Raw genomic sequence first — 23,610 nt, 5'->3', positions numbered from 1 at the left:
CTCTCTGACACAGTGGTGTCAAGAAAACAATCCCTCCTTCAATGTCGCAAAAACAAAGGAGCTGGTTGTGGATTACAGGAGGAATGGAGATGGGCTAACCCCTATTGACATCAATGGATCTGTGTTTGAGAGAGTAAACGGCTTTAAGTTCCTCAGCATCCACATCACCAAGGACCTCAAGTGGTCTGTACGCAACAGTGCCTCTTTCACCTCAGACGGTTGAGTAAGTTTGGTATGGGCCCCCAAATTCGAAGAACTTTCTACAGGGGCACAATTGAGAGCATCCTGACTGGCTGCATCACTGCCTGGTATGGGAACTGTACCTCCCTTAATCACAGGACTCAAGAGAGTGGTGTGGACAGCCCAGCGCATCTGTAGATGTGAACTTCCCATGATCCAGGACATTCACTAGAACAGGTGTGTAAAAAAGGCCCATAGGAGTATTGGGGACCCAAGTCACCCCAACCACAATCTATTCCAGCTGCTACCATCTGGGAAGCGGTACTGCAGCATAAAAACCAGGACCAACAGGCTCTGGGGCAGCTTCTTCCACCAGGCCATCAGACTGATGAACTCATGCTGATTTGAAGAAGAAGAATTACATTGTTCTATTTATTATAAATTATTATAAATTACTATGATTGCACATGGCACATTTAGTTGGAGATGTAACGTAAAGGTTTTTACTCAGTATGTGAAGAATGTAAGAAATAAAGTCTATTCAATTCATTGAGTTGAAAAGTCAGGAAGTTATGTTGCAGCTTCATGAAACTCGAGTTAGGCTGCATCTGGTGTATTGCATACATTTCTGGTCTCCTCATTATAGGAAGGAAGTTGAGGCTTTGGAGAGGATGCAGAAGAGGTTTACCCAGGACGCTGCCTGGATTACAGGGCATGTGCTGTAATGGGAGGTTGGACAAAGTTAGATTGTTTTCTGCGTAGTGGTGGAGGCCGAGGGGAGATCTGATAGAAGTATATAAGATTATGAGAGGCATAGAGTAGACAGACAGTATCCTTTTCCCAGGATTGGCATGTCTATAATACCAGAGGGCTTGCATTTAAGGTGAGAGGGGGCAACTTCAAAGGAGATGTGAGGGGCAAGTTTCTTCCACAGAGAGTGGCGGGTATCTGGAATGTGCTGCCTGGTGTGGTGGTAGAGGCAGATACATCGGGGCTTCAAAGAAACATTTAAATAGGCACATGAATGTGAGGAAAATGGACATTGTGTAGGCAGAAAGGAATTGTTTAGTTAGACATTTAATTAGTTTGCACAACATTGTGGGCCAAAGGGCCTGTTCCTAGGCTGTATGTTCTGTGTTCTACTTCTTCTTGCTTATTTGCCTACTTTTATTGTTTGCACGACTTTTTGCCCCTGCACAATGGGTGATTGATGCTCTCTTTCTTAATGGGTTCTATTGGTTTTTTGTTTTGTGGTTGCCTGTAAGGAGATGAATTTAGGGTTGTATACTGCATACATACATTGATAAGGAATGTACTTTGAACTTTGAATCTTTTTCTATATTCTATATTCTTATCGAACTAGCGTTGTCCCTGCTGTGGGAGAAGGTGACCCGTAATGTAGTGGGAGGCTTCCTGCATATCTAATCAATTTAAATTTAAAGTAATATTATTTTAAACAGCAAGCAGTTAAATTAAAACATATAAATAGAGCACTATAGCACAGTACAGGCCCTTCAGCTCATGATGTGTCGACCTTTTAGTCTACTTTTAAGACCAATCTAACCCATCCATCCTACATAGCCCTCTGTTTTTCTATCACCCATGTGCCTATCCATGAGTCTCTTAAATGCCCCTAATGTGTCTGCCTCTACCACCAACCCGGCAGCACGTTCCACACACTCACCACTCTGTGTGTAAAATAAACCACCCCTACCTCTGACATCCCTTCTATACTTTTCCTACTATAACCTTGACATTGTACCCCCTTGTATTAGCCATTTCCACCAAGGGGAAAATGTTTCTGGTTGTCCACTTGATCTATGCCTCTTATAATCTTGTACATCACTATCAGGTCACCTCTCGTCCTTCGCTTCACAGAGAAAAGCCCTAGCTTGCTGAGTGTGTTGTTGTGTATGTTGCTCTAGACTTCCAGCGTCTGCTGAATCTCTTGTGATTAAAATTAAAACACTATGCTCCTTATTCAGGATGGGCCTTGACCTCTGTGGCAACAATGGTCTTGGGCCTCCAGTAAGCCAATTGCTACTGCGTGCTCTGCATGCAGAATGCTGGATAAACTGGGCAAATCAGGCAGCATTGATGGCGGGGAATAACTGTTGACTCTTCACACTGAGACCCTTCCTCAGTTCCGTTGAATCCCAATGGTGGGTCTTGGCCCAAAATATTGACTGTGTATTCACCTCCATATATGCTGCCTGGCCTGCTAAGTACCTCCGAGAGTTTGTGTGTTACTCAAGATTTCCAGCATCTGCAGGATCTCTTATGTTTATGATTTGCTACTGCATGCTGAGTGTCCAGGGATACTTGGGTCAAATGCTGCTGTTCCTGCTCTGGGAATGAGTGATGGGACAGTGTGCAGCGGTTTTCCTCTGTGTCCAACAGCTGCTATCTCTGACCTGGGATTGTGTGATGGGGCAGTGTATCTAGGCAGATACTTTATTGATTCCAAAGGAAATTAGTGTCGCAGTAGCATTACAAGTGCACAGATAAACAAATATACCAATATTAGAAGAGAAGTAAGAAAAAATAAAAAATAAGTTACCATAAGCAATCAAACAGGAGGGAGTCATCACTTCCCTGGCTATAGGTTGACTCATTATAGAACCTAATGGCCGAGGGTAAGAATGACCTCATATGGCCCTCTTTGGATCAGAGCAGTTGTTCTAGTCTTTTACTAAAATTGCGCCTCTGTTCAGCCAAAGGGGCAAGCGGAGGGTGAAAAACATTGTGCAGCCCCTGTGTTGGTGCCCACTCAAGTCTGGTCATTTAGGTGCACCCCTAGGTATTTGTCGTCTTCACCATATCCATGTTCTTATAGAGAGCAGTGCTGGCTTAGTCTTTCTGAAGTCCATCACCATCTCCTTTGTCTTACTGAGGCTGAGCTGCAGATGATTCAGCTTTCACCATCTGACGAAGTCCTCCACCAGGGCCTGTATTCATCCTGCCACCCTCCCTTTGTACACCCAGCTATTGCTGAGAACTGATGGGCCGCACTGTGGCTCGTACAGTGCTGCAGGACTTGTGTTCAGTCCTGCATTGTACTGCTATCTGATTGGAGTTTTCATGTTCCTTCTGTGACCACACGTGTTTCCTCTGAGAACTTCAGTTTCTGCTTTCATCCTAAAAAAAAGCAGGGTGGGCAGGTTGCTTGACCACTGTAACTCACCACTGGGGGTGTTGATGTGGGGAGAGTGAAAAATGAGTTGGTGTTGTTGGGTGGTATGAGAGGTGAAGAATTTGTTTCCAAGCTGTGACTCTGCAGCGGTTTATTCTGTTACAAACCCGTGCTGTCCTTGCCCTGGGAGTGTATGATAGCAGAGTATGGAAGGAGATGTACTCGGTCTGACGTGGACTTGTCATCTTGAATCCGGTTGACAAGACTTCACTGCATCACTCATCACCTCGGTTAAAATGGAAATAATTATTAAAAAAAATTAAAAGATTTGTATTTGTATTTGTTAAACAGCCAGGAACTTGTGTTGCAAGTTTATAAAATTCTGGTTAAGTCACAACTGCAGTTTTGCATTTGGCTCTGGTTACCCCATTATTGGAAGGGTGTGGAGGTTTTGGAAAGGGTGCAGAAGAGGTTTCCCAGGATGAGAGGGCCTCAGCTATAACGAGAGGTCAGACAACCTAGTGCAGTTTTCCCTGGCACAGCGAAGCTCGAGAGGGCACAACACTGGTGCTCCACAAAATGCCTCATGTCATGAGTGTAGAGGAGGCCAAACACAGCACTGAATGCTGTAAGGGCAGGTAGTGCACCTCCGACAGTGGCAGGGGGTTGGAGGGAGGGGTGGGTAGGATGTGTGAGACAGGGAGTCCTGAAGAGAGTGGTCCCTGCAGGAAGTGGGAGAAGAGGGGAAGATGCGACCAGCGGTGGGATCTGGCAGATGGTGATGTACTGGATATGGATTTTGGTGGGGTGAAAGGTGAGGGTCAGGGGAACTTTATTGGTGTTCTGCCTGGGGAGTGGGTTGGTTCAGAGCAGATGTGCAAGAAACAGGAAATGCATGCAAAGGCTCCATCAACTATGGCAGAGGGTCAGGCATGTACTGGGACGAGAAAGACATTTCAGAAGCCAGTGTTCATCATTTGATATCCTGAGCAGCTGTCACTGCTATTTCAGATTCATTTTATTACATATATATTGAAGCATACGGTGAAATGTGTCGTCTGCGTTAACAACCATCACAAAGTAGGGATATGCTGGAGTGTTGCCACACCAACATAGCATGCCTGCAATGCTCTTTCAGAACAGCACAGAACACAACAGTGAAACAAGCCCCTTTTTTTCTTGCTCTCTCTTTGTCTCTCTCTCACTCACTCCCATTATTGAGTTAATACCCGCCAAGATTCTGAGCTTGCTCATTTGGTAATCTGTGCTAGCAAGTGAAGGCTGCCATCTGGTTAGTTCACTCATATCCTTGTCACCTCTTTCGTCTCTTTCGCATTGGCAGTGTTGGATCAGTAGGTGGCTGTTTTTCTCAATGTCGTTTGTGGATAAGTCCAGGCTCATTGGCGGAGAGGAAGTGCTTTATGTTGTAATGACTTGACTGGTGTCACATTCAGGCTGGGTTCGTGCACTTTGTGACCTCGGTCACTCAAACCACTACTGAAGTGGTAGATCACCACGATTCATTTTAAGAAGTGCTGCTGGTTTCCAGTGTACTTGTTTTGCTGTCGTCGGCCAGTGTGTGCCAGGTTGGTTAAACACAAAACCACATACGAGTAGTAAATGTGTCGCAGCGACGTGACAAGATCCGTGTAGCTGTGCCGAGGCTGCAGGTTCGAGCAGCTCATGAGGTAGTTCACCACCTACCTTTGCTCACCCTCCTTATTATGTTGATCACTAAATGGAAGCCTGCGTGATTTCTCCCCCTCCTCTGTTACATCCGTTACTTGAAGGTTATATTTAAATGTAAACTTGTTTGAGTATGTGTATTGGGGGCTATTTTTTAATTTCATGTTTGGGTGTTGTCCTGTCCCTTCCCTCCACCCTGTGCTAAGCGGAACTCTGTCAGGGTACTGAAGGAACTGAAGCTGCCTCGTATCACCCGAAGTTTCCGAATTTACATGTCCTGCTCCGTGAGAAGTCACTGCTTTTCTCGGCTGTTGTGGGGGCTGAGAGGTTCTGTGAGAAAGTTTGGTGCTGAGAAGCACAGCCTACCGCCCGAGCAGGTGGATGTTGCTGGCTGATGGATAAACTACAAAAGGGTGGAAAGCCGAGGGACAAACTGGTTTTTCCATGACATGACCTCTCTCTCTGACCTCTGATGAAAGATGTCTGGTGGCTGGAGAGATCTGTGCTCAGTTGGAAACAAATGCCCCTCTGGTCCTATTTGCATATGGCCAGACTTCACAAAGAGTGTTGCTAGACTATGCAGCTTCGATTGCGGGGGTGGAGATTGCAGTTTAGCAGAGAGCAATGCTCACTCTCCTCCCCTTTCCGTTACCCCTCTCTCTGCCTCCTTGCAGGGACTGCATTCCTGCCAGTCTGTTGCCCATGCAGAACAATCCGTGAATATTTTACACTCTCTTTGCATTAATTTATTTTTATCTTTCTCTTTGTAACATAGTCGTGTTTATATGTATTGCAGTTTACTGCTGTCACAAAACAACACATTTCACAGCGTACGTCAGTGATATAAACCTGGTTCTGATGAGGTGCTTTTTCTGCTGGCCCAGCACAGCTGAATGGATCCTGTTCTTTGGTGGACAGGAAGAATCTACAACGTGGTGAACTCAGCTGAGTATATCATTGGGACCAGCCTACCTGCCATCAAAGACATGTATCGAGAGAGGTGCTCGAAGAGGGCCTGCAACGTCACCTTGCTCATGGACTGTTTGCCTCACTCCCACTAGGGAGGAGGCTACATAGCATCTATGCCAGGACCACCAGACTCAAAAAACTGATACTTTCCCTAAGCAGTGAGGCTGATCAACACCTCCACCCACTATCCCACTCCTCCAACCACCACTACTTTATCATTTCCTGTCAGTCACCTTGTGTACAGACACTGTACCTGGTGTCACTTTATGGACAGACAATCAATGCATTAAGCTATCTCATACATTGATATTTATGTGTTTTTTAATTAATGCTGTTTTCTTTATCTTATTTTTATTTTGTGCTGCAACAGATCCAGAGTAACAATTATTTTGTTCTCATTTACACTTGTGGACTGGAAATGATATTAAACTGTCTTAAATCTTGAATGAATGCAGCCATATCGGTCTGTATGGCTAGTGACTGTCTGTGTTCCTGTCCTCTGTCAGGGCCTATTGGTCTGTATGGCTACTGACTGTGTACCCGTCCTCTCTGTCAGGGCTTTGAACGGAGAGCATCTGAGTTTTATTTTCTCACTCTTGGAATGTTGAGTGACGTATTTTTGGAATTGCTTCTTGCTTGGGTATGATGGAAAACATTTGGGGTGTCCACCACAGTAACTATTTTGCTTTGCTCTGTTTTGAACAGTGGAATTTAAAGTTTGAAGTTCTGATCTATTCCCGGTGAGACATTTAACGTTTAAACAGCCCACATTAGTATTCTTCCTCAGATGATAACATGGTAACAAGTAATGCTGTGATATGATAAGGAGCTCTGGTTCAGAGCATTGCTGCTTGGGCCTGGGCCTGCATTAGTGGCATCGGAGGTGACTACTGACTCTTGTGTCATTGAATTTTTATAATGTGGAGGCTGTGTATAAATGTTCTCCCAAACAGTGTGGCCACGCTAGGCTGAGAGTATGGGAACTTTGCTAACCCTGGGTTAGTGCATCCTGTGACAGCTGTAATGTCGTGATTTGATTCTGGCCACTGTCTGTAAGGAGTTTGTACATTCTCCCCATGAACATGCGGGTTTCCTCTGGGTGCTCCGAATTCCTCCCACTTTCCAAGGATGTACCAGTTACAGTTAGTGAATTGTGGCCATGCTATGTTGGAGTTGGAAGCGTGATGACACTTGCAGGCTGGCCCCCGCACAATCTTCGCCGATTTGATTTGATGCAAACGATGCATTTCATTCTATGTTTTGATGTACATTGGATAAATAAACCTAATATTTCTTCAGTCTTTTGCATTGAGTTAAGCAAATGGTGAGAATGCTTTCCCTCTGGATGTCTGCTGTGTCTTAATGGAACACAGAATCTTGCTTGTGACGAGGTAATGGTGAAGCAAGGGAACGTATATGCCCTCAGTTACACATCTGTACCCTCACTGCCTATCCCCTTAACTCTACCCTCAACACATCTGTCAAGATTCAACATTGTTCAATGTCATTTTCAGTACACAAGTGTAAAGGACAACAAAATAATTGTTACTCTGGATCTGATGCAGCACAAAAGCACAATAATAATAATAAACAATAAATATAAATATGTAAGAATATGTAAGAATTCCTTACAGACAGAAACAGGTGAATTGATTATGGGGAGCAAGGACATGGCAGACCAATTGAATAATTACTTTGGTTCTGTCTTCACTAAGGAGGACATAAATTATCTTCCGGAAATAGTAGGGGACAGAGGGTCCAGTGAGATGGAGGAACTGAGGGAAATACATGTCAGTAGGGAAGTGGTGTTAGGTAAATTGAAGGGATTAAAGGCAGATAAATCCCCAGGGCCAGATGGTCTGCATCCCGGAGTGCTTAAGGAAGTAGCCCAAGAAATGGTGGATGCAATAGTGATAATTTTTCAAAACTCTTTAGATTCTGGACTAGTTCCTGAGGATTGGAGGGTGGCTAATGTAACTCCACTTTTTAAAAAAGGAGGGAGAGAGAAACCAGGGAATTATAGACCGGTTAGCCTAACATCGGTGGTGGGGAAACTGTGAGAGTCAGTTATCAAAGATGTGATAACAGCACATTTGGAAAGCGGTGAAATCATCGGACAAAGTCAGCATGGATTTGTGAAAGGAAAATCATGTCTGACGAATCTCATAGAATTTTTTGAGGATGTAACTAGTCGAGCAGATAGGGGAGAACCAGTGGATGTGGTATATTTGGATTTTCAAAAGGCTTTTGACAAGGTCCCACACAGGAGATTAGTGTGCAAACTTAAAGCACACGGTATTGGGGGTAAGGTATTGATGTAGATAGAGAATTGGTTGGCAGACAAGAAGCAAAGAGTGGGAATAAACGGGACCTTTTCAGAATGGCAGGCAGTGACCAGTGGGGTACCGCAAGGCTCAGTGCTGGGACCCCAGTTGTTTACAATATATATTAATGACTTGGATGAGGGAATTAAATGCAGCATCTCCAAGTTTGCGGATGACACGAAGCTGGGCGGCAGTGTTAGCTGTGAGGAGGATGCTAAGAGGATGCAGGGTGACTTGGATAGGTTAGGTGAGTGGGCAATTTCATGGCAGATGCAATTTAATGTGGATAAATGTGAGATTATCCACTTTGGTGGCAAAAACAGGAAAACAGATTATTATCTGAATGGTGGCTGATTAGGAAAAGGGGAGGTGCAACGAGACCTGGATGTCATTATGCGCCAGTCACTGAAAGTGGGCATGCAGGTACAGCAGGCGGTGAAAAAGGCGAATGGTATGCTGGCATTTATAGCGAGAGGATTCGAGTACGGGAGCAGGGAGGTACTACTGCAGTTGTACAAGGCCTTGGTGAGACCACACCTGGAGTATTGTGTGCAGTTTTGGTCCCCTAATCTGAGGAAAGACATTCTTGCCATAGAGGGAGTACAAAGAAGGTTAACCAGATTGATTCCTGGGATGGCAGGACTTTCATATGATGAAAGACTGGATGAACTAGGCTTATACTCGTTGGAATTTAGAAGATTGAGGGGGGGATCTTATTGAAACGTATAAAATCCTAAAGGGATTGGACAGGCTAGACGCAGGAAGATTGTTCCCGATGTTGGGGAAGTCCAGAATGAGGGGTCACAGTTTGAGGATAAAGGGGAAGCCTTTTAGGACCGAGATTAGGAAAAAATTCCTCACACAGAGAGTGGGGAACTCTCTGCCACAGGAAACAGTTGAGGCCAGTTCATTGGCTATATTTAAGAGGGAGTTAGATATGGCCCTTGTGGCTAAAGGGATCAGGGGGTATGGAGGGAAGGCTGGTGCAGGGTTCTGAGTTGGATGATCAGCCATGATCATACTGAATGGCGGTGCAGGCTCGAAGGGCCAAATGACCTACTCCTGCACCTATTATCTATGTTTCTATGTAAGATAGCTTGTATACATAAATTATAGTATGCCTATAAAGTGACAGTAAGGAGTATGTGTAGGTAAAGTGACTCTGATAGTAAATGATAAAATACCTTTTTCCACAGTTGCTGCCTGGCCTGCTGTGTTCCTCCAGCATTTTGTGTGTGTTGCTTCGATTTCCAGCATCTGCAGACTTTCTGTTGTTTGTGAAATGATAAATTAGTGGTGGTTGGGGGTGTAGAGGGATGGGTTAGTGAACGGATGTGTTCATCAGCCTTACCACTTGGGGAAAGTAAATGTTTTTGAGTCTGGTGGTCCTGGCGTGGATGCTGTGTAGCCTTCTTTCTGCTGGGAGTGGGATAAACAGTCCATGAGCAGGGTGGGTGGGATACTTCAGCACCAAGGTTCCCTCTGATCTTGAGCTGTGCAATTTTTTCCTCAGTGATAACAACATGTGCACATTGAATAATGTCTTCAATAAAAACAGTATAAATAACCAGTTCTAAAATCTGCAGACAAATCATCACAAACTCCACGTTGTCAACACCGTCCAACCAGAAACCGGGAAAAGAAAATGCTGATTGTGTACGATTGTGAATTATACTTAACATGCCAACGAGATAGAGGGTGACAACCTTTTGTGTGTAGTTTAAATTCCTTTGTGCGCTAGTAGCAAAAGATCTGTGCACGCTCTCATCTTCGAGGGAACGTTGTACAGCAACTGTCTCAACAGTCAGATTGCAAATGTCCTAGGCTTTACGCGGTCATTCCCTTCTGTGCCACCCAGCGAGGGGGAAAGTCGGGGTAATTTTATAAGGAATGTTTCTATTATTATTATTAGGTTTAAGGTAAAACGACAAGAAGTTTGCAAAACACTGGAAGAATGCTTTCACTCAAATTGCCTGAAGGGGTGGTGGAGGCTCGTACTTTCACATCTTTTTAAGAGGTATCTAGACAAGCACTTCAGTTGCCATGACATAGAAGGCTGTAAACCATTTGCCAGTAAATGACAAGCAAGAGCAAATCCAAGCAACAAGTCCTGATGAAGGTTCATGGCCCGAAACGCCAACTCTTTTCCATAGGCGCTCCAGCATTTTGTGTGTGTTACCAGTAAATGAGACAGTGGGTCAAAATGGCCTTTTTGTGCTCTGAATCTCCTTTCCCCTTCAAAACCCACCCACCCAAACCTATCTGAGTATGGTGTTGAGATGATTGCACATATCATTTTTAAATGGTATTTATTTATTTTGAATGTCTCGGAAAATGGAATGAGAGCATCTGGTGATTTAGTTGTGTGATATGCGTTGAACAGACATTCCATTTTGTATTCTGACTTAACTGTATTTCTGGCCCTTTATGAGGTCATGATTTCTATGAGATATTTCATATTTTACTGTGATTTGGAATTAGCTGCACTGTCATTGATTCCCCTGCTGTCAAATGGGTTTCAAGGTCAGGGTATGCCTGGGGCTTCAGGTATGGGTGATTTCCAGCAGAGGGCGGTACTGAGCCTTGGCAGCAGCAGCAGGGCTAGGACTGTGACTCTGGGCACGTTTCGCCTCCAGGCATCTGTTCCTTGCCACTGAGCTGTGGTCATGCTGTCCTCTGCCTCTGATGTTGACTGCTGATAAAAACGCACTGCAACAAGATTAATTGTCTCTTTCTTTCTTTTTTTATTCCCTTCCCTTCTATCTTCTTCCCCAAAAAAAAGCTGAATAAAAGATTTATCCTGAATTTTCTTCATGCCCAAGGGAAGCTCTTCACCAAGATAGGGTAAGTGCAAAATACATTTTTTCTTTTGTATACTAAAGATGACATTTCAATGGTTCCTCAGAGGTTTTTGTTTCCTGCATAATGTTGAAATTAAATATTGTAATGCCAGCAGTTTCAACATGTTAAATAAGCTTGGCATTAACTCTTTTTGAGCTGCTTGATTTTGCGACTTTTTGAAATGAGGTTTTGGTTGTGGTATGGTGAGCTTATATCTGGCACGTTGCATATGGGCAGCACTACAAATTACTAGTTGGACATTCTGGCAGCATCCTGGGTGGCCAGTTATCTGTCCGTCTTTGTGCATCACAGTCTGGTGGTGCTGCGTTTGTCTACCGTAGAGGTGCAGGGCCCCGCACTGTTAGAATACTTCGAACAGCTGAAACACTGTTGGCTTTGGGAATGAAGCATGATCCATCTCTCATCCTTTTAAAATCACATCCTCCAGCAGTAATTTTATAGATGAAGATTAGATTAGCTTTATTTGTCACACGTACATTGAAACATACAGTGAACTGTTCTGGGGGTAGCCTGCAAGTGTTGCCATGCTTCTGGCCCAAATGTAGCATGCACAGAACTTACTAACCCTAACCCTAACCCATATGTCTTTAAGGTGTGGGAGGGAGCCAGGCACCCAGAGGAACCTACGTGGTCTTGGAGAGAACGTACAGACTCTTTATAGACAGTGGTGGGAATTGAACCTGGGTCGTTGGCAATGTAATAACCAGTTTTAGGATGTAACAAAACACATTGATGAAGGTAGAGCAGTGGATCTAGTGTATATAGATTTCACTAAAGCATTTCATAAGGTTCCCTATGCAAGGCTCATTCGGAAAGTAAGGAGGCATGGGATCCAAGGAGACCTTGCTTTGTGGATCCAGAATTGGCTTGCCCACAGTAGGAAAAGAGCGGTTGTAGACGGGTTATATTCTGTATGGAGGATGGTGACCAGTGGTGTTCTACAGGGATCTGTTTTGGGACCCCTCCTCTTTGTGATTTTTATAAATGACCTGGATGAAGAAGGTTAGTAAGCTTGCTGATGATAGAAAAGTTGGAGGTGGTGTGGATAGTCTGGAGGATTGACAGAGGTTACGATGGGACATCGAACGGATGCAGCACTAGGCTGAGAAGTAGCAGATGGAGTTCAACCCAGATAAGTGTGGTGTGAATTGGTAGGTCAAATTTGAAGACAGAATATAATATTAATGGTAAGACTCTTGGCAGTGTGGAGGATCAGTGAGATCTTGGAGTCTGTCCATAGGACACTCAAAGCTGCTGCACAGGTTGACAGTGTTGATATGTTTGCATTCATCAACTGTAGGATAGGGTTCGAGAGCTGGGAGGTAATGTTACAGATATATAAGACCTAAGTTAGACCCATGTGGAATACTGTGAGTTCTGGTCGCCCCAATACAGGAAGGATGTGGATACTATAGAGAGAGTGCAGGGGAGCTTTACAAGGATGTTGCCTGGATTGGTGAGTATGCCTTATGAGAATAGGTTGAGCGAACTTGGCCTTTTCTCCTTGGGTGATGGAGGATGAGGGGTGACCTGACAGAGGTGTATAAGAAGCTGAGAGGCATTGATCATGTGGATAGTCAGAGACTTTTTCCCATGGCTGAAATGGCTAACTTGAGAGGGCATAGTTTTAAGATGCTTGGAAGTAGGTACAAGGGGAATGTCATAGGTAAGTTTTTCACTCAGAGTGGTGGGTGCGTGGAATGCACTGCCAGTGATGTTGGTAGAAGTGGATACAATGGGGTCTTTTAAGGGACTCTTAGATAGGTACATGGAGCTTAGTAAAATGGAGGGCTATGCGATAGGGAAATTCTAGACAGTTTCTAGAGTAGGTTACATGGTTGGCACGATATTGTGGGCTGAAGGGCCAGTACTGTGCTATAGATTTCTATGTTCTGTGAGTTTGTTTCCTGTTTCTCTGTCTATCTTGGGGAGAGAGTGGCCTTATGCTGAGTTCTGTGCTTGAGCTGAAGTGTGATTTGAATGTGGCAGGCAGTAATTTTCTTCCCGTCACATGAGTTGACCTGAACATATGAGATTTGAATGTAGTGGGAATAACCAAAAGCAAGTTCCTTGCTGACTATTTGAAATAGTAAGTTTGGTTCTCATAAGTGGGAGGTGCAGAAATTGTTAAAAGTTTAGGATGGTCAGTCAGTGTCCTGAAGTATCTTAATGCTCAGCAACACAACCTTTTCCTTGGGCTTCACTGGGAGGAATGCTGGTGACTGGCACATTCCAGGCTACAGGAGGACATGCTGAGAGACACACTGAGGCCTGGTACCGCCACCGCCAGGCCAGTGTGGAGAAGGACCACAGCTGAGCGTTCTGCTGTTACTGGAGCAGGAGGGGCCAGGTTGGCCGAGGAAGCTCCTCAATGATTGTAGTAGGGTATCAGCCCAGGGGGCACAGAATGACAGCAGTGTTACTGAGGTACAGGAAGCATTGACCATGTACGCAAAGAATGTAAAAGCATTGCACAGCTTATTCTTGGAAACATGCTTTGGTTTTCGAGTTCATTAATATTCCTTTTCTTTCAAACAGTATTAACATACATCACATTTTTATTTGGCAATTTGTTGGTCATGGGAGAAGTATTCAAAGCAGTTTGAAGTGATTTCAGGCTTTGTAGAATATTAGAATGTTACCCCATTACCAGCTTCACAATCACAGTTACAGATTCTGCAGATTCCAATAATCAGTGATCCAGTCTTAAAAGTTGCTGGTGAATGCAGCAGGCCAGGCAGCATCTCTAGGAAGAGGTACAGTCGACGTTTCGGGCCGAGACCCTTCGTCAGGACTAACTGAAGGAAGAGATAGTAAGAAATATCTCTTCTTTCAGTTAGTCCTGACGAAGGGTCTCGGCCCAAAACGTCGACTGTACCTCTTCCTAGAGATGCTGCCTGGCCTGCTGCGTTCACCAGCAATTTTTATGTGTGTTGCTTGAAATTCCAGCATCTGCAGATTTCCTCGTGTTTGCGCCCAGTCTCAGAAACTGCCGCAGACTCCATCCCTGGAAATAGTTAACCTGTGAGGATAGTCCGGCTGCTGTGACTCTGGCAAGGTTAACATGACATCGTAAAGAGTTGTCGTCATTGTAGAATGCAAGGTTTGGAATGAAGAATAAAAGAGCAACTCTGTAAATAACGTGGCGTAATGTGATTTGACTGATGTATCTGATTTCAAGGCAGAATTCCTGGAGCAACTCTTGAAACAGTGAGCCTGTAATGCATTCGGATGTGCCTATCATTGATCTGTCTCAGGCTGTGCATGCTGCTTCTTTCTATCCATGTTTCATTTGTCCTCTCAAGAGTGACAAGTGTGTGTCTGGGTAAGACACTGTGTGCATGGCGATTATCTACTTAATGTCTATGTGTGCACTTACAAAAGAAGCCAAATAAAGTGAGTGATGAAATATGTCAGTATTAAATCCAGTGGTGGGAGGTTTGTGAACACGTGGTGTTGATGCAAAAAAGAGAAGTGGAAGTATTTTCTTGGTAGAAAATGAGGAGGTGTGAAGGAGCCTGTGGATTTTGTTATCCATGTGCATGTCATTAAATGCAGCCTGCTGGTACAAAAAATTAAGCAATAAGACCATAATACCATAGGAGCAGAATTGGGCCGTTTGGCCCATCGAGTCTGCTCCACCATGCCATCATGGCTGATTTATTATCCCTCTCAGACCATTCTCCTGCCTTCTCCCTGTAACCGCTGACATCCTCACTAATCAAGAGCGTATCAACCTTTGCTTTAAATATACCCAATGATTTGGCCTCCACAGTCATCTGTGGTAATGAGATCCACAGATTCACCACCCTCTGGCTGAAGAAATCCCTCTTCATCTCTGTTCTGAAGGGGTGTCCCTCTATTCTGAGGCTGTGCCCTCTGGTCCTGGACTCCCCCACTACAGGAAACATCCTCGCAGCTTCCACCTTATGCAGGACTTTCAATATTTAACAGGTTTCAATGAGATCATTGTTCTTCTGAACTCCAGTGAGTACAGGCCCAGAGCCATCAAACTCTCTTCATCAGTTTTATGCCAAAGAGGAATAAAAACAGATGGGCCAGGTGTAATCTATGTGGAGAGGAAAAGAGTTGGGGTTTCAGGTCAGTGGCCTTGCGTCAGAACTAATGGAGTATTGGCAGGGCACAGGAACAGGCCCTTTAGCCCACAGTGCTGTACTGTTTTTGGCAACACAAAATCCTGGGCTTTTGTCACAGAACCTTGGTCAAACTGCATCCAGCTTGTATGCTTATTGTGGGATTTTAAAGAATCAGAGGAAGCTGTGTCGGCAAGAATCGGAAGAAAGTGGCCTGAGGCCAAAGGTTGGTCATGATCTTGCTGCATGGTGGAGCAGTGACTGGGGCCAGGTGGGTAGTTTTTGTAATGTCTGAACACCACACCATGAAGGGGATGTAGGCAGCTGTGACTGGGCTACACTGTACAGGGAGATTTAAATATATCCAGTGACTCGGCATCCAAAACTGTCAACTGCACAAGAGTTGTGAACTCAAGCCTGCTCCGTCATGGCCACTACACTCCCCATCATTGAAGACACACACATTCAAAAGCTGCTGCCTCGAAAAGGCAGCAGTCATCATTGAGGGCCCCCATCACCCAGGACGTGCCCCCTTCTCATTGCTACCATCAAAGAGGTGGTACAGGAGCCTGATGACACATACTCAACGATTCAGGAACAGCTTCTTCCCCTCTGCCATTAGATTTCTTAATGGACAATGAACCCATGAACACTATCTCACTATTTTTTCCCCTTCTTTTTGAACTACTTGTTTAATTTAATTTTTCATATATATTTCTTATTGTAATTTATAGTTAAAAAAATGTATTGCAGTGTTTTGCTGTGGCAAAACACATTTCACGACATAAACAGTGATATTAAACCTGATTCTAATTTATTGAATTTATTCTTAGACTTAAAGGGTTAAATTGCAAAATCAACGATTACTTAAAGTTGGTTTGAATTCCCTTGTTTGGGAGGTCAAGGGGGATATAATTGAGGTATTTAAAACGATTGGGATTTCATAGGGTAGTTAACATGAAACTATTTCCTCTAGTAAGGAAATCCAAAACATGAAAGCACAGTTTTCAAGTTCGAGCTGAGCCATGTTGTTGTGAAACAGGGCGGCTGCTCTAGACAACTTCAAGTTTATTGTCATCTGACTGTCAGTATATACAGTCAAATGAAACAAAGTTTCTGTGGACCACAGTGTACCCACAAAACATGTATCACGTACAGCACATAAAACAAAATATTACAACATATAAGTTAATAAAATATAACTCAAAATACATGTGGTGCATAGCACAGGTAAACAGTAAGCAGCTTACAGTCCTAGTGATGAGACCTTGGTGGCGGTGCGGTGACATCCCTGCCCCCAGTGTTCTTGCTGTGGCCTGACTGAAATTTGAAAATGAGAGTGTATAATTACGTAAAGTAAGAATGAGCTGCTGGATAGAAGTGAGAATATAGAATGGAGTTACAGGTTACCTTTCAAATTGCTCAAAGAAGTGCCTCCCTGTTCAGACCACCTGTATATTTCTCTAGTTAGGGCACATGAACCTTTCTCTCCCCGATCAGCAGCAGCGATTATCCTTCTCTCTTGATAACGTGAATGCAGTGTGAGAGATTCTACAGGTATGTAGACTGTTGGGGAAAATGCGAATCCGTGACAGTCAGAGTTCTGAGAATCTATAATGGGAAATAAGGAAACTGCAGAGGAGTTAAGCTATTTGTGTCAGTCTGCGTGGGGAGAAAAAACAGAAACACCTCCCCAAAACATCGAGAACCAGGGGTCTAGCAAGATTAGAAACTGATAAATTCTAATGACCGATGAGCCACATTGTGACGGGTTGGTGTAGGACAGTGAACCTCCCAGTTGTGATCTTCCTGAATTCTGTAGAAACTTAAATTCTGCTTATGGATTGGAAGGAAACAAACATGGCCTCAATATTGAAGAGGAGGAGAGAGAAAACAGGAAACGACTCATCTGTCAACCTACTTCAATAGTAGGAGAAGCTCGGAATCAGTACTAATGTAAAAACAGCACATATCCAGTACTGTGCAGAAGTCTTCGGAACATTCAGTATATATAGCTACAGTGCTTGAATTTTGCAGCGTACTGTATTTATCAATGTGGAGCGGAGAGTGAGTTGTGAATTTGGCAAGAGCAAAGGATGTTTAGAATGGTGAGGGTGGAGTGCCGCTGGAGGGATGGGATGTGTAGCAGAGAAGGAATGCCAGGGTGGTGGTGATGTGGGTGCAGACACACCCAGCCCTGAGACACCAGGCAAAGTCATTTGATTCCCAGCAATTGATTTATTGATCATTACAGAATGTGTCTGTGGTGCTTCCAGCTCCCTCCCCGCTCCCTTCCCCATTTCCCAACCACGATTCTCCTCTCCCTGCCCTCTTCCCACTCTCAGTCCACAATAGAGACCCGTATCAGAATCAGGTTTATCATCACTCACATGTCATGAAATTAGTTTTTTTTTAATGTGTGGCAGCAGTGCAGTGCGATACATAAAATTACAGTACTGTGCAAATGTGTTAGGCACCCTAGTTATATACAGGTGCCTAAGACTTCTGCACAGTAAGTGTATATCAGCAATTCAGCTGAGGGAACCATATGTCAGATACCCAAGTTTGATAGTTGGGATTGTGAGCAGGGGGAAAGATTTACAGAGGTTTCATGGGAATAAGGCCACACTGAGTGACAACTAGAGTCCAAGATAGAAATGTGAAATCACTTACTTTGGTACAATGCACCTATTAATTTGGTTAATTAAGGCTTATTTATTAAAAGAAACTTGATGGTGTTGTGAATAGTGTAGGAATTTGTCAATGGTTGTAATGGCACATCGATAGGATGTAGAGCTGAGGTACGAGGTGGCAGATGAATTTTAATCCAGAAAATTGTGAAGTGATGTACTTTAAAAGGTCAATCTTGAAGGCAGAGCACAAGGAAAAGACAATTTTAAGCAGTGCGGTGGAGCAGCGGGATCTTGTAGTATATAAATCCCATAAATTTGCCATGCAAGTTGGTGTGATGGCCTTCATTAGTTGGGGGGGGGATTAAGTTAAGCTCATGAGGTAACGTTGCAGCTCTTTAAAACTCTGGTTAGATCAGACTTGGAGTATTGTGTTCCGTTCTGGTCACCTCGTATGGCAAAGTCTGACATGGGAGGTTGGTCAAGAAGGCTCAGTTGCTCGTCATTCAGGATGAGGTAGTAAACTGGATTGGACATTGGCTCTGTGGGAGAAGCCAGAGAGTGGTAGTAGAGGGTTGCCTCTCTGACTGGAGGTCTGTGAGCAGCATTGTGCTGCAGGGGTTGGTACTGGGTCCTTTGTTTGTCATCCATATCAATGATCTGGATGATAATGTGGTTAAACTGGATCAGTAAATATGCGGATGAAACCAGGATGGGGAGGGGGGTGGTGGCGGGTGTAGTGGACAAGTGAGGAAAGCTATCATGGCTTGCATAGGAATCTGTATCAGTTGAAAAACGGGCTGAAAAATGGCAGATGGAACTTAATACAGCCAAGTGTGAGGTTTTGCACTTCAGTAGGATCAGCCAGGGTAGGTCTTACACAGGGCACTGAGGAGTGTGGTAGAACAATGGGATCTGGGAATACAGAAACATAGAAACCCTACAGCACAATACAGGCCCTTCGGCCCACAAAGTTGTGCCGAACCTGTCCCTACCTTAGAAATTACTAGGCTTACCCATAGCCCTCTATTTTTCTAAGCTCCATGTACCTATCCAAAAGTCTCTTAAAAGACCCTATTGTATCTGCCTTCCCCACAGTTGCTGGCAGCCCAATCCACGCACTCACCACTCTGAGTAAAAAACTTACCTTTGACATCTCCTCTGTACCTACTCCCCAGCACCTTAAACCTGTGTACTCTTGTGGCAACCATTTCAGCCCTGGGAAAAAGCCTCTGACTATCCACACAATCAATGCCTCTCATCATCTTATACACCTCGATCAGGTCACCTCTCATCCTCCCTCGCTCCAAGGAGAAAAGGCGGCGTTCACTCAACCTATTCTCATAGGGCATGCTCCCCAATCCAGGCAACATCCTTGTAAATCTCCTCTGCACTCTTTCTATGGTTAACACATCCTTCCTGTAGTGAGACGACCAGAAATGAGCACAGTACAGGTGTCCCCCGCTTTTCGAGCGTTTGCTTTATGAAACCTCACTGTTACGAAAGACCTACATTAGTACCCTGTTTTCGCTTTCAGAAGGTGTTTTCACTGTTACAAAAAAAATTCAGCGCGCAATAAAAGACAGAGCGCGCCCCAAGCAGCTGCTCTCCCCCGGATTCGGAACGGCTTTCTCGCCGGCATTGCTGAAACACATGCCTGTGAGCAGCCGTTTGCAAGATGAGTTCTAAGGTATCGGAAAAGCCTGAAAGAGCTCGTAAGGGTGTTACACTTATGGTAAAACTAGACATAATTAAGCGTTTTGATTGTGATGAACGAAGTAAGGACAAACAACAGGAATTCTGCAGATGCTGGAAATTCAAGCAACATACATCAAAGTTGCTGGTGAACGCAGCAGGCCAAGCAGCATCTATAGGAAGAGGCGCAGTCGGCGTTTCAGGCCGAGACCCTTCGTCAGGACTACGTCGACTGCGCCTCTTCCTATAGATGCTGCATGAAGTAAGGACAACGTGAGTTTGGCTTGTGGAAGCTGACGAACATGATGTTGAAGAGGTTTTGGCATCCCATCGCCAAGAACTGACAAATGAAGAGCTGATGCAATTGGAAGAAAAAAGGATAACAATCGAAACCAAATGAGTAATGATAAAGTATGACTTTAATTTTGAAATGGTGCGTCGGTTTAGGAGATATTTGCAGGATGGTTTGAGTGCTTATTAAAGAACTGTGTGATAGAAAAATGCTCGAGGCTCAGCAGTCAAGCAAGCCTTCCACATCAGCCACAGCAGACGACGAACCTCGACCTTCGACATCAAGGCGGGCAGAGATAGAAGAAGATGAGCTGCCTGCTCTAATGGAAACAGATGACGAGATGATACCCCAGTGTCCCACCACCCCAACAGCCAGGCCACGGACAGATACCGATTCGTGGAGAATGCAATGGTAGCCGGGATGCACACAGCACATCTTTAAGAAAAAAGCTGAAATAAACATGCTAATTAATTAGGTGCCACCCGACATGTAATTGTCGGCCCAGATCAGAGACGACGCAATCGGAAATCGGCACTGATCTGGGCCGACGATTACATGTCGGGAGGCACCTAATTAATTAGCATGTTTATTTCGGCTTTTTTCTTAAAGATGTGCTGTGTGCCTCCCGGCTACCACTGGACCCCTGCGTGCTTCGCGGCAATGTATTGCTGGGGGGCCTGGAGGGTGGGGGCCACTGCACCACCCAAACTCCGACAAGCCTAACACACCATCACCAGTGTGCTCTGCGCTTTCCCAATTCCGGTAAGTGTTATTACACTGTACATACATTATTTCTACTTTATATCGGCTATGTATTTTTAAGTGTTATTTGGTATGATTTTGCAGCTTCATAGCTTAAAGGTTACTGGAGAGAGTGTTCTTGCCAACAGCGCTTGCGTGAGATTTTCGCTACGGAGAACAGTTCAGTAATGATTGTGGAAAAGTATTTCTACTTTATATAGGCTGTGTATTTATCATATCATTCCTGCTTTTACTATATGTTACTGTTATTTTAGGTTTTATGTGTTATTTGGCATGATTTGGTAGGTTATTTTTGGGTCTGCGAACGCTCACAGAATTTTCCCATATAAATAAATGGTAATTGTTTCTTTGTTTTATGACATTTTGGCTTATGAACCGCTTCATAGGAATGCTCTACCTTCGGATGGTGGGGGAAACCTGTACTCCAAATGGGGTCTGACCAGGGTCCTATATAGCTGCAAAATTACCTCTCGGCTCCTAAATTCAATTCCATGATTGATGAAGGCCAATGCACCATACGCCTTCTTAACCACAGAATCAACCTGTGCAGTTGCTTTGAGCGTCCTACGGACTTGGACCTCAAGATCTCTCTCATCCTCCACACTGCCAAGAATTTTACCATTGATACAGTACTATATTCTGCCATCATATTTGACCTACCAAAATGAACCACTTCACACTTATCTGGGTTGAACTCCATCTGCCAATATAGATCCATAATGTGCTGAAGGTTGCATCACAGGTGGATAGGATCATAAAGAATGCTTTTGGCACATTAGCCTTGATAAATCAATGTACTGAGTGCAGGAGGTTGGATGTTATGTTAAAGTTGTACAAGATGTTGGTGAGGCCTAATTTGGATTGTTGGGTGTAGTTGTGGTCACCTACCTACAGGAAAGATGTAAGCAGATTGAAAGAGTACAGAGAAAATTTACAAGGATGTTGCTGGGTCTGGAGGACCTAAATTATAAGGAAAGGTTGAGTAGGTTAGGATTTTATTCTTTGGAACGTAGAAGATTGGGAAGAGGTTTGATGGAGGTATACAAAATTATGAGGGGTATAGATAGGGTAAGTGCAAGCAAGCTTTTTCCACTGAAGTTGGGTGGGACTGCAACCAGAGGTCATGGGTTATGGGTGAAAGGTGAAAAGCTTAGGGGGAACATGAGTGGAAACATTTTCACTCAGAAGGATGTGAGAGTGTGGACTGAGCTGCCAGCACAAGGGGTGCATGTGAGTTTGATTTCAATGTTAAAGAGAAGTTTGGATGGTTAATATGAGGGAGCATAATTTTAAGGTGATTGGAGGAAAGTATAGGGGGGTTGTGAGAGGTAGATTTTTTTTACACAGAGTGATGGGTGTGTGGAACATATCGCCAAAGGTGCTGATAGAGGCAAGCACATTTAAGAGACTTTGATGGGCGAATGAATGATGGAAAAATGGAGGGCTGTGTTAGATTGATCTTGGAGTAGGTTAAAAGTTTGGCACACTATATGGGCTGAAGGGCCTGTACTGTATGTTCTAATTAAATGGTGAGAGGTGAGTATTAACCAGCAGAAACACTGTTCTTGTAAGCAGCTCACTTGAAGCTAGCATGCAGGTCAGAAAGCAATAAGGAGTGTTAGTGGCATGTCAGTCTTAAGGAAGTCCTACTGAAATTATCTAACACTTTAGTGAGACTACATACAACACACACAAAAGTTGCTGGTGAACGCAGCGGGCCATACAGCATCTATAGGAAGAGGTACTGTCGACGTTTCGGGCTGAGACCTTTCGTCTGGCCTGCTGTGTCCTGACGAAGGGTCTCAGCCTGAAACGTCGATGGTACCTCTTCCTGTAGATGCTGTCTGGCCTGCTGCATTCACCAGTATTTTTTGTGTGTGCTGCTTAAATTTCCAGTACCTGCAGATTTCCTGGTGTTTGAGTGAGACTACATGTGTGGTTTTGGTCTCCTTGTTTCATGAAGCAAAGGTGCTTCGAAGAATTCAAAGATAAGAGGTGCAAAGGGACTTGTGAGTTGTGTAGGATTCCCTAAAGGTTAATTTGCAGGTTGAGTCAGTGGTCAGGAACACAAATGCCATTTTAGCATTCATTTGGACAGGTCAAGAATATAAAAGTTTAAGGATGTAATGTTGAACCTTTTATACAATGATGATCACACCACATTTGGAGTATTGTGAACAGTTTTGTGTCCTATTTCTTAGAGAAGTTATGCTGGAATTGGAGAGTGTCCAAAGGGAATGAAAGAACTAACATATCAGGAGCTTTTGATGGCATTGGACCTGTACTCACTGGAGCTTAGAAGAATGTGTGGGGGCAGGAGAGGCAGAATCTCATTGAAACCTATTGAATATTAAAAGGCCTTGATAGAGTGGATGTGGAGAGGATGTTTCCTATGCTGGGCAAATAATTTCCCTAAAGAATAGAAATGAGGAGGAATTTCTGTACCAGAGGGTAGTGAACCTATGGAATTCATGGTCACAGATAACTGTAGTGGCCAAGCACTGCAAGTCATTGGGATATGGCGTGCCACGGTAGTGTTGTGGTTAGCGCAATGTTATTAGAGTTGAGTTGAATTCCAGCATCCTCTGTAAGAAGGTTTGTCCATTCTTCCCGTGAGCATGTGGATTTCCTCCTGGTGCTCCAGTGTGCAAAGATCTACCGGTCAGTAGGTTAATTGGTCATGCTAAATTATCATATGATTAGGCTGTGTTGCTGGGTAGTGTGGCTCATGAGGGCCAAAGGGCCTGTTCTGTGCTGTATCTCTATAAAAAAGGGAGGTCAGAGGTTTTTTTTACGTAGACAGTGATGGGTAGTGGTCGAAACAGATACATTACGGACATTTAAGAGAAAAATGGAGGACGATGTGGGAGGGAAGGGTTAGATCGCCCTTTCTCACCCACTCTTTGCCCTGGAGGAACCCTTGAAATAATTTTCAGGTCTCAAAATTATTATATTTACAGCTCATGCTATGTTAGTGTTTCAG

General features: G+C 44.2%; 1 protein-coding gene across 2 annotated transcripts in view; it reads left to right on the top strand.

The window, feature by feature from the left end:
* Nucleotides 1-23,610, top strand: part of smg6 (SMG6 nonsense mediated mRNA decay factor) — a 534,055-nt gene that overhangs the window by 118,769 nt on the left and 391,676 nt on the right. For both annotated transcript variants that reach the window (XM_063031015.1, XM_063031016.1), the window contains one exon: nt 11,075-11,136. In XM_063031015.1, coding sequence (XP_062887085.1) covers nt 11,075-11,136 — 62 coding nt within the window. The remainder of the gene's footprint in view (nt 1-11,074; nt 11,137-23,610) is intronic.

The sequence above is a fragment of the Mobula hypostoma genome, chromosome 23 (genome assembly GCF_963921235.1).
Source record: "Mobula hypostoma chromosome 23, sMobHyp1.1, whole genome shotgun sequence".
Lineage (NCBI taxonomy): Eukaryota > Metazoa > Chordata > Chondrichthyes > Myliobatiformes > Myliobatidae > Mobula > Mobula hypostoma.
This window is presented reverse-complemented; position numbering and strand designations above follow the sequence as displayed.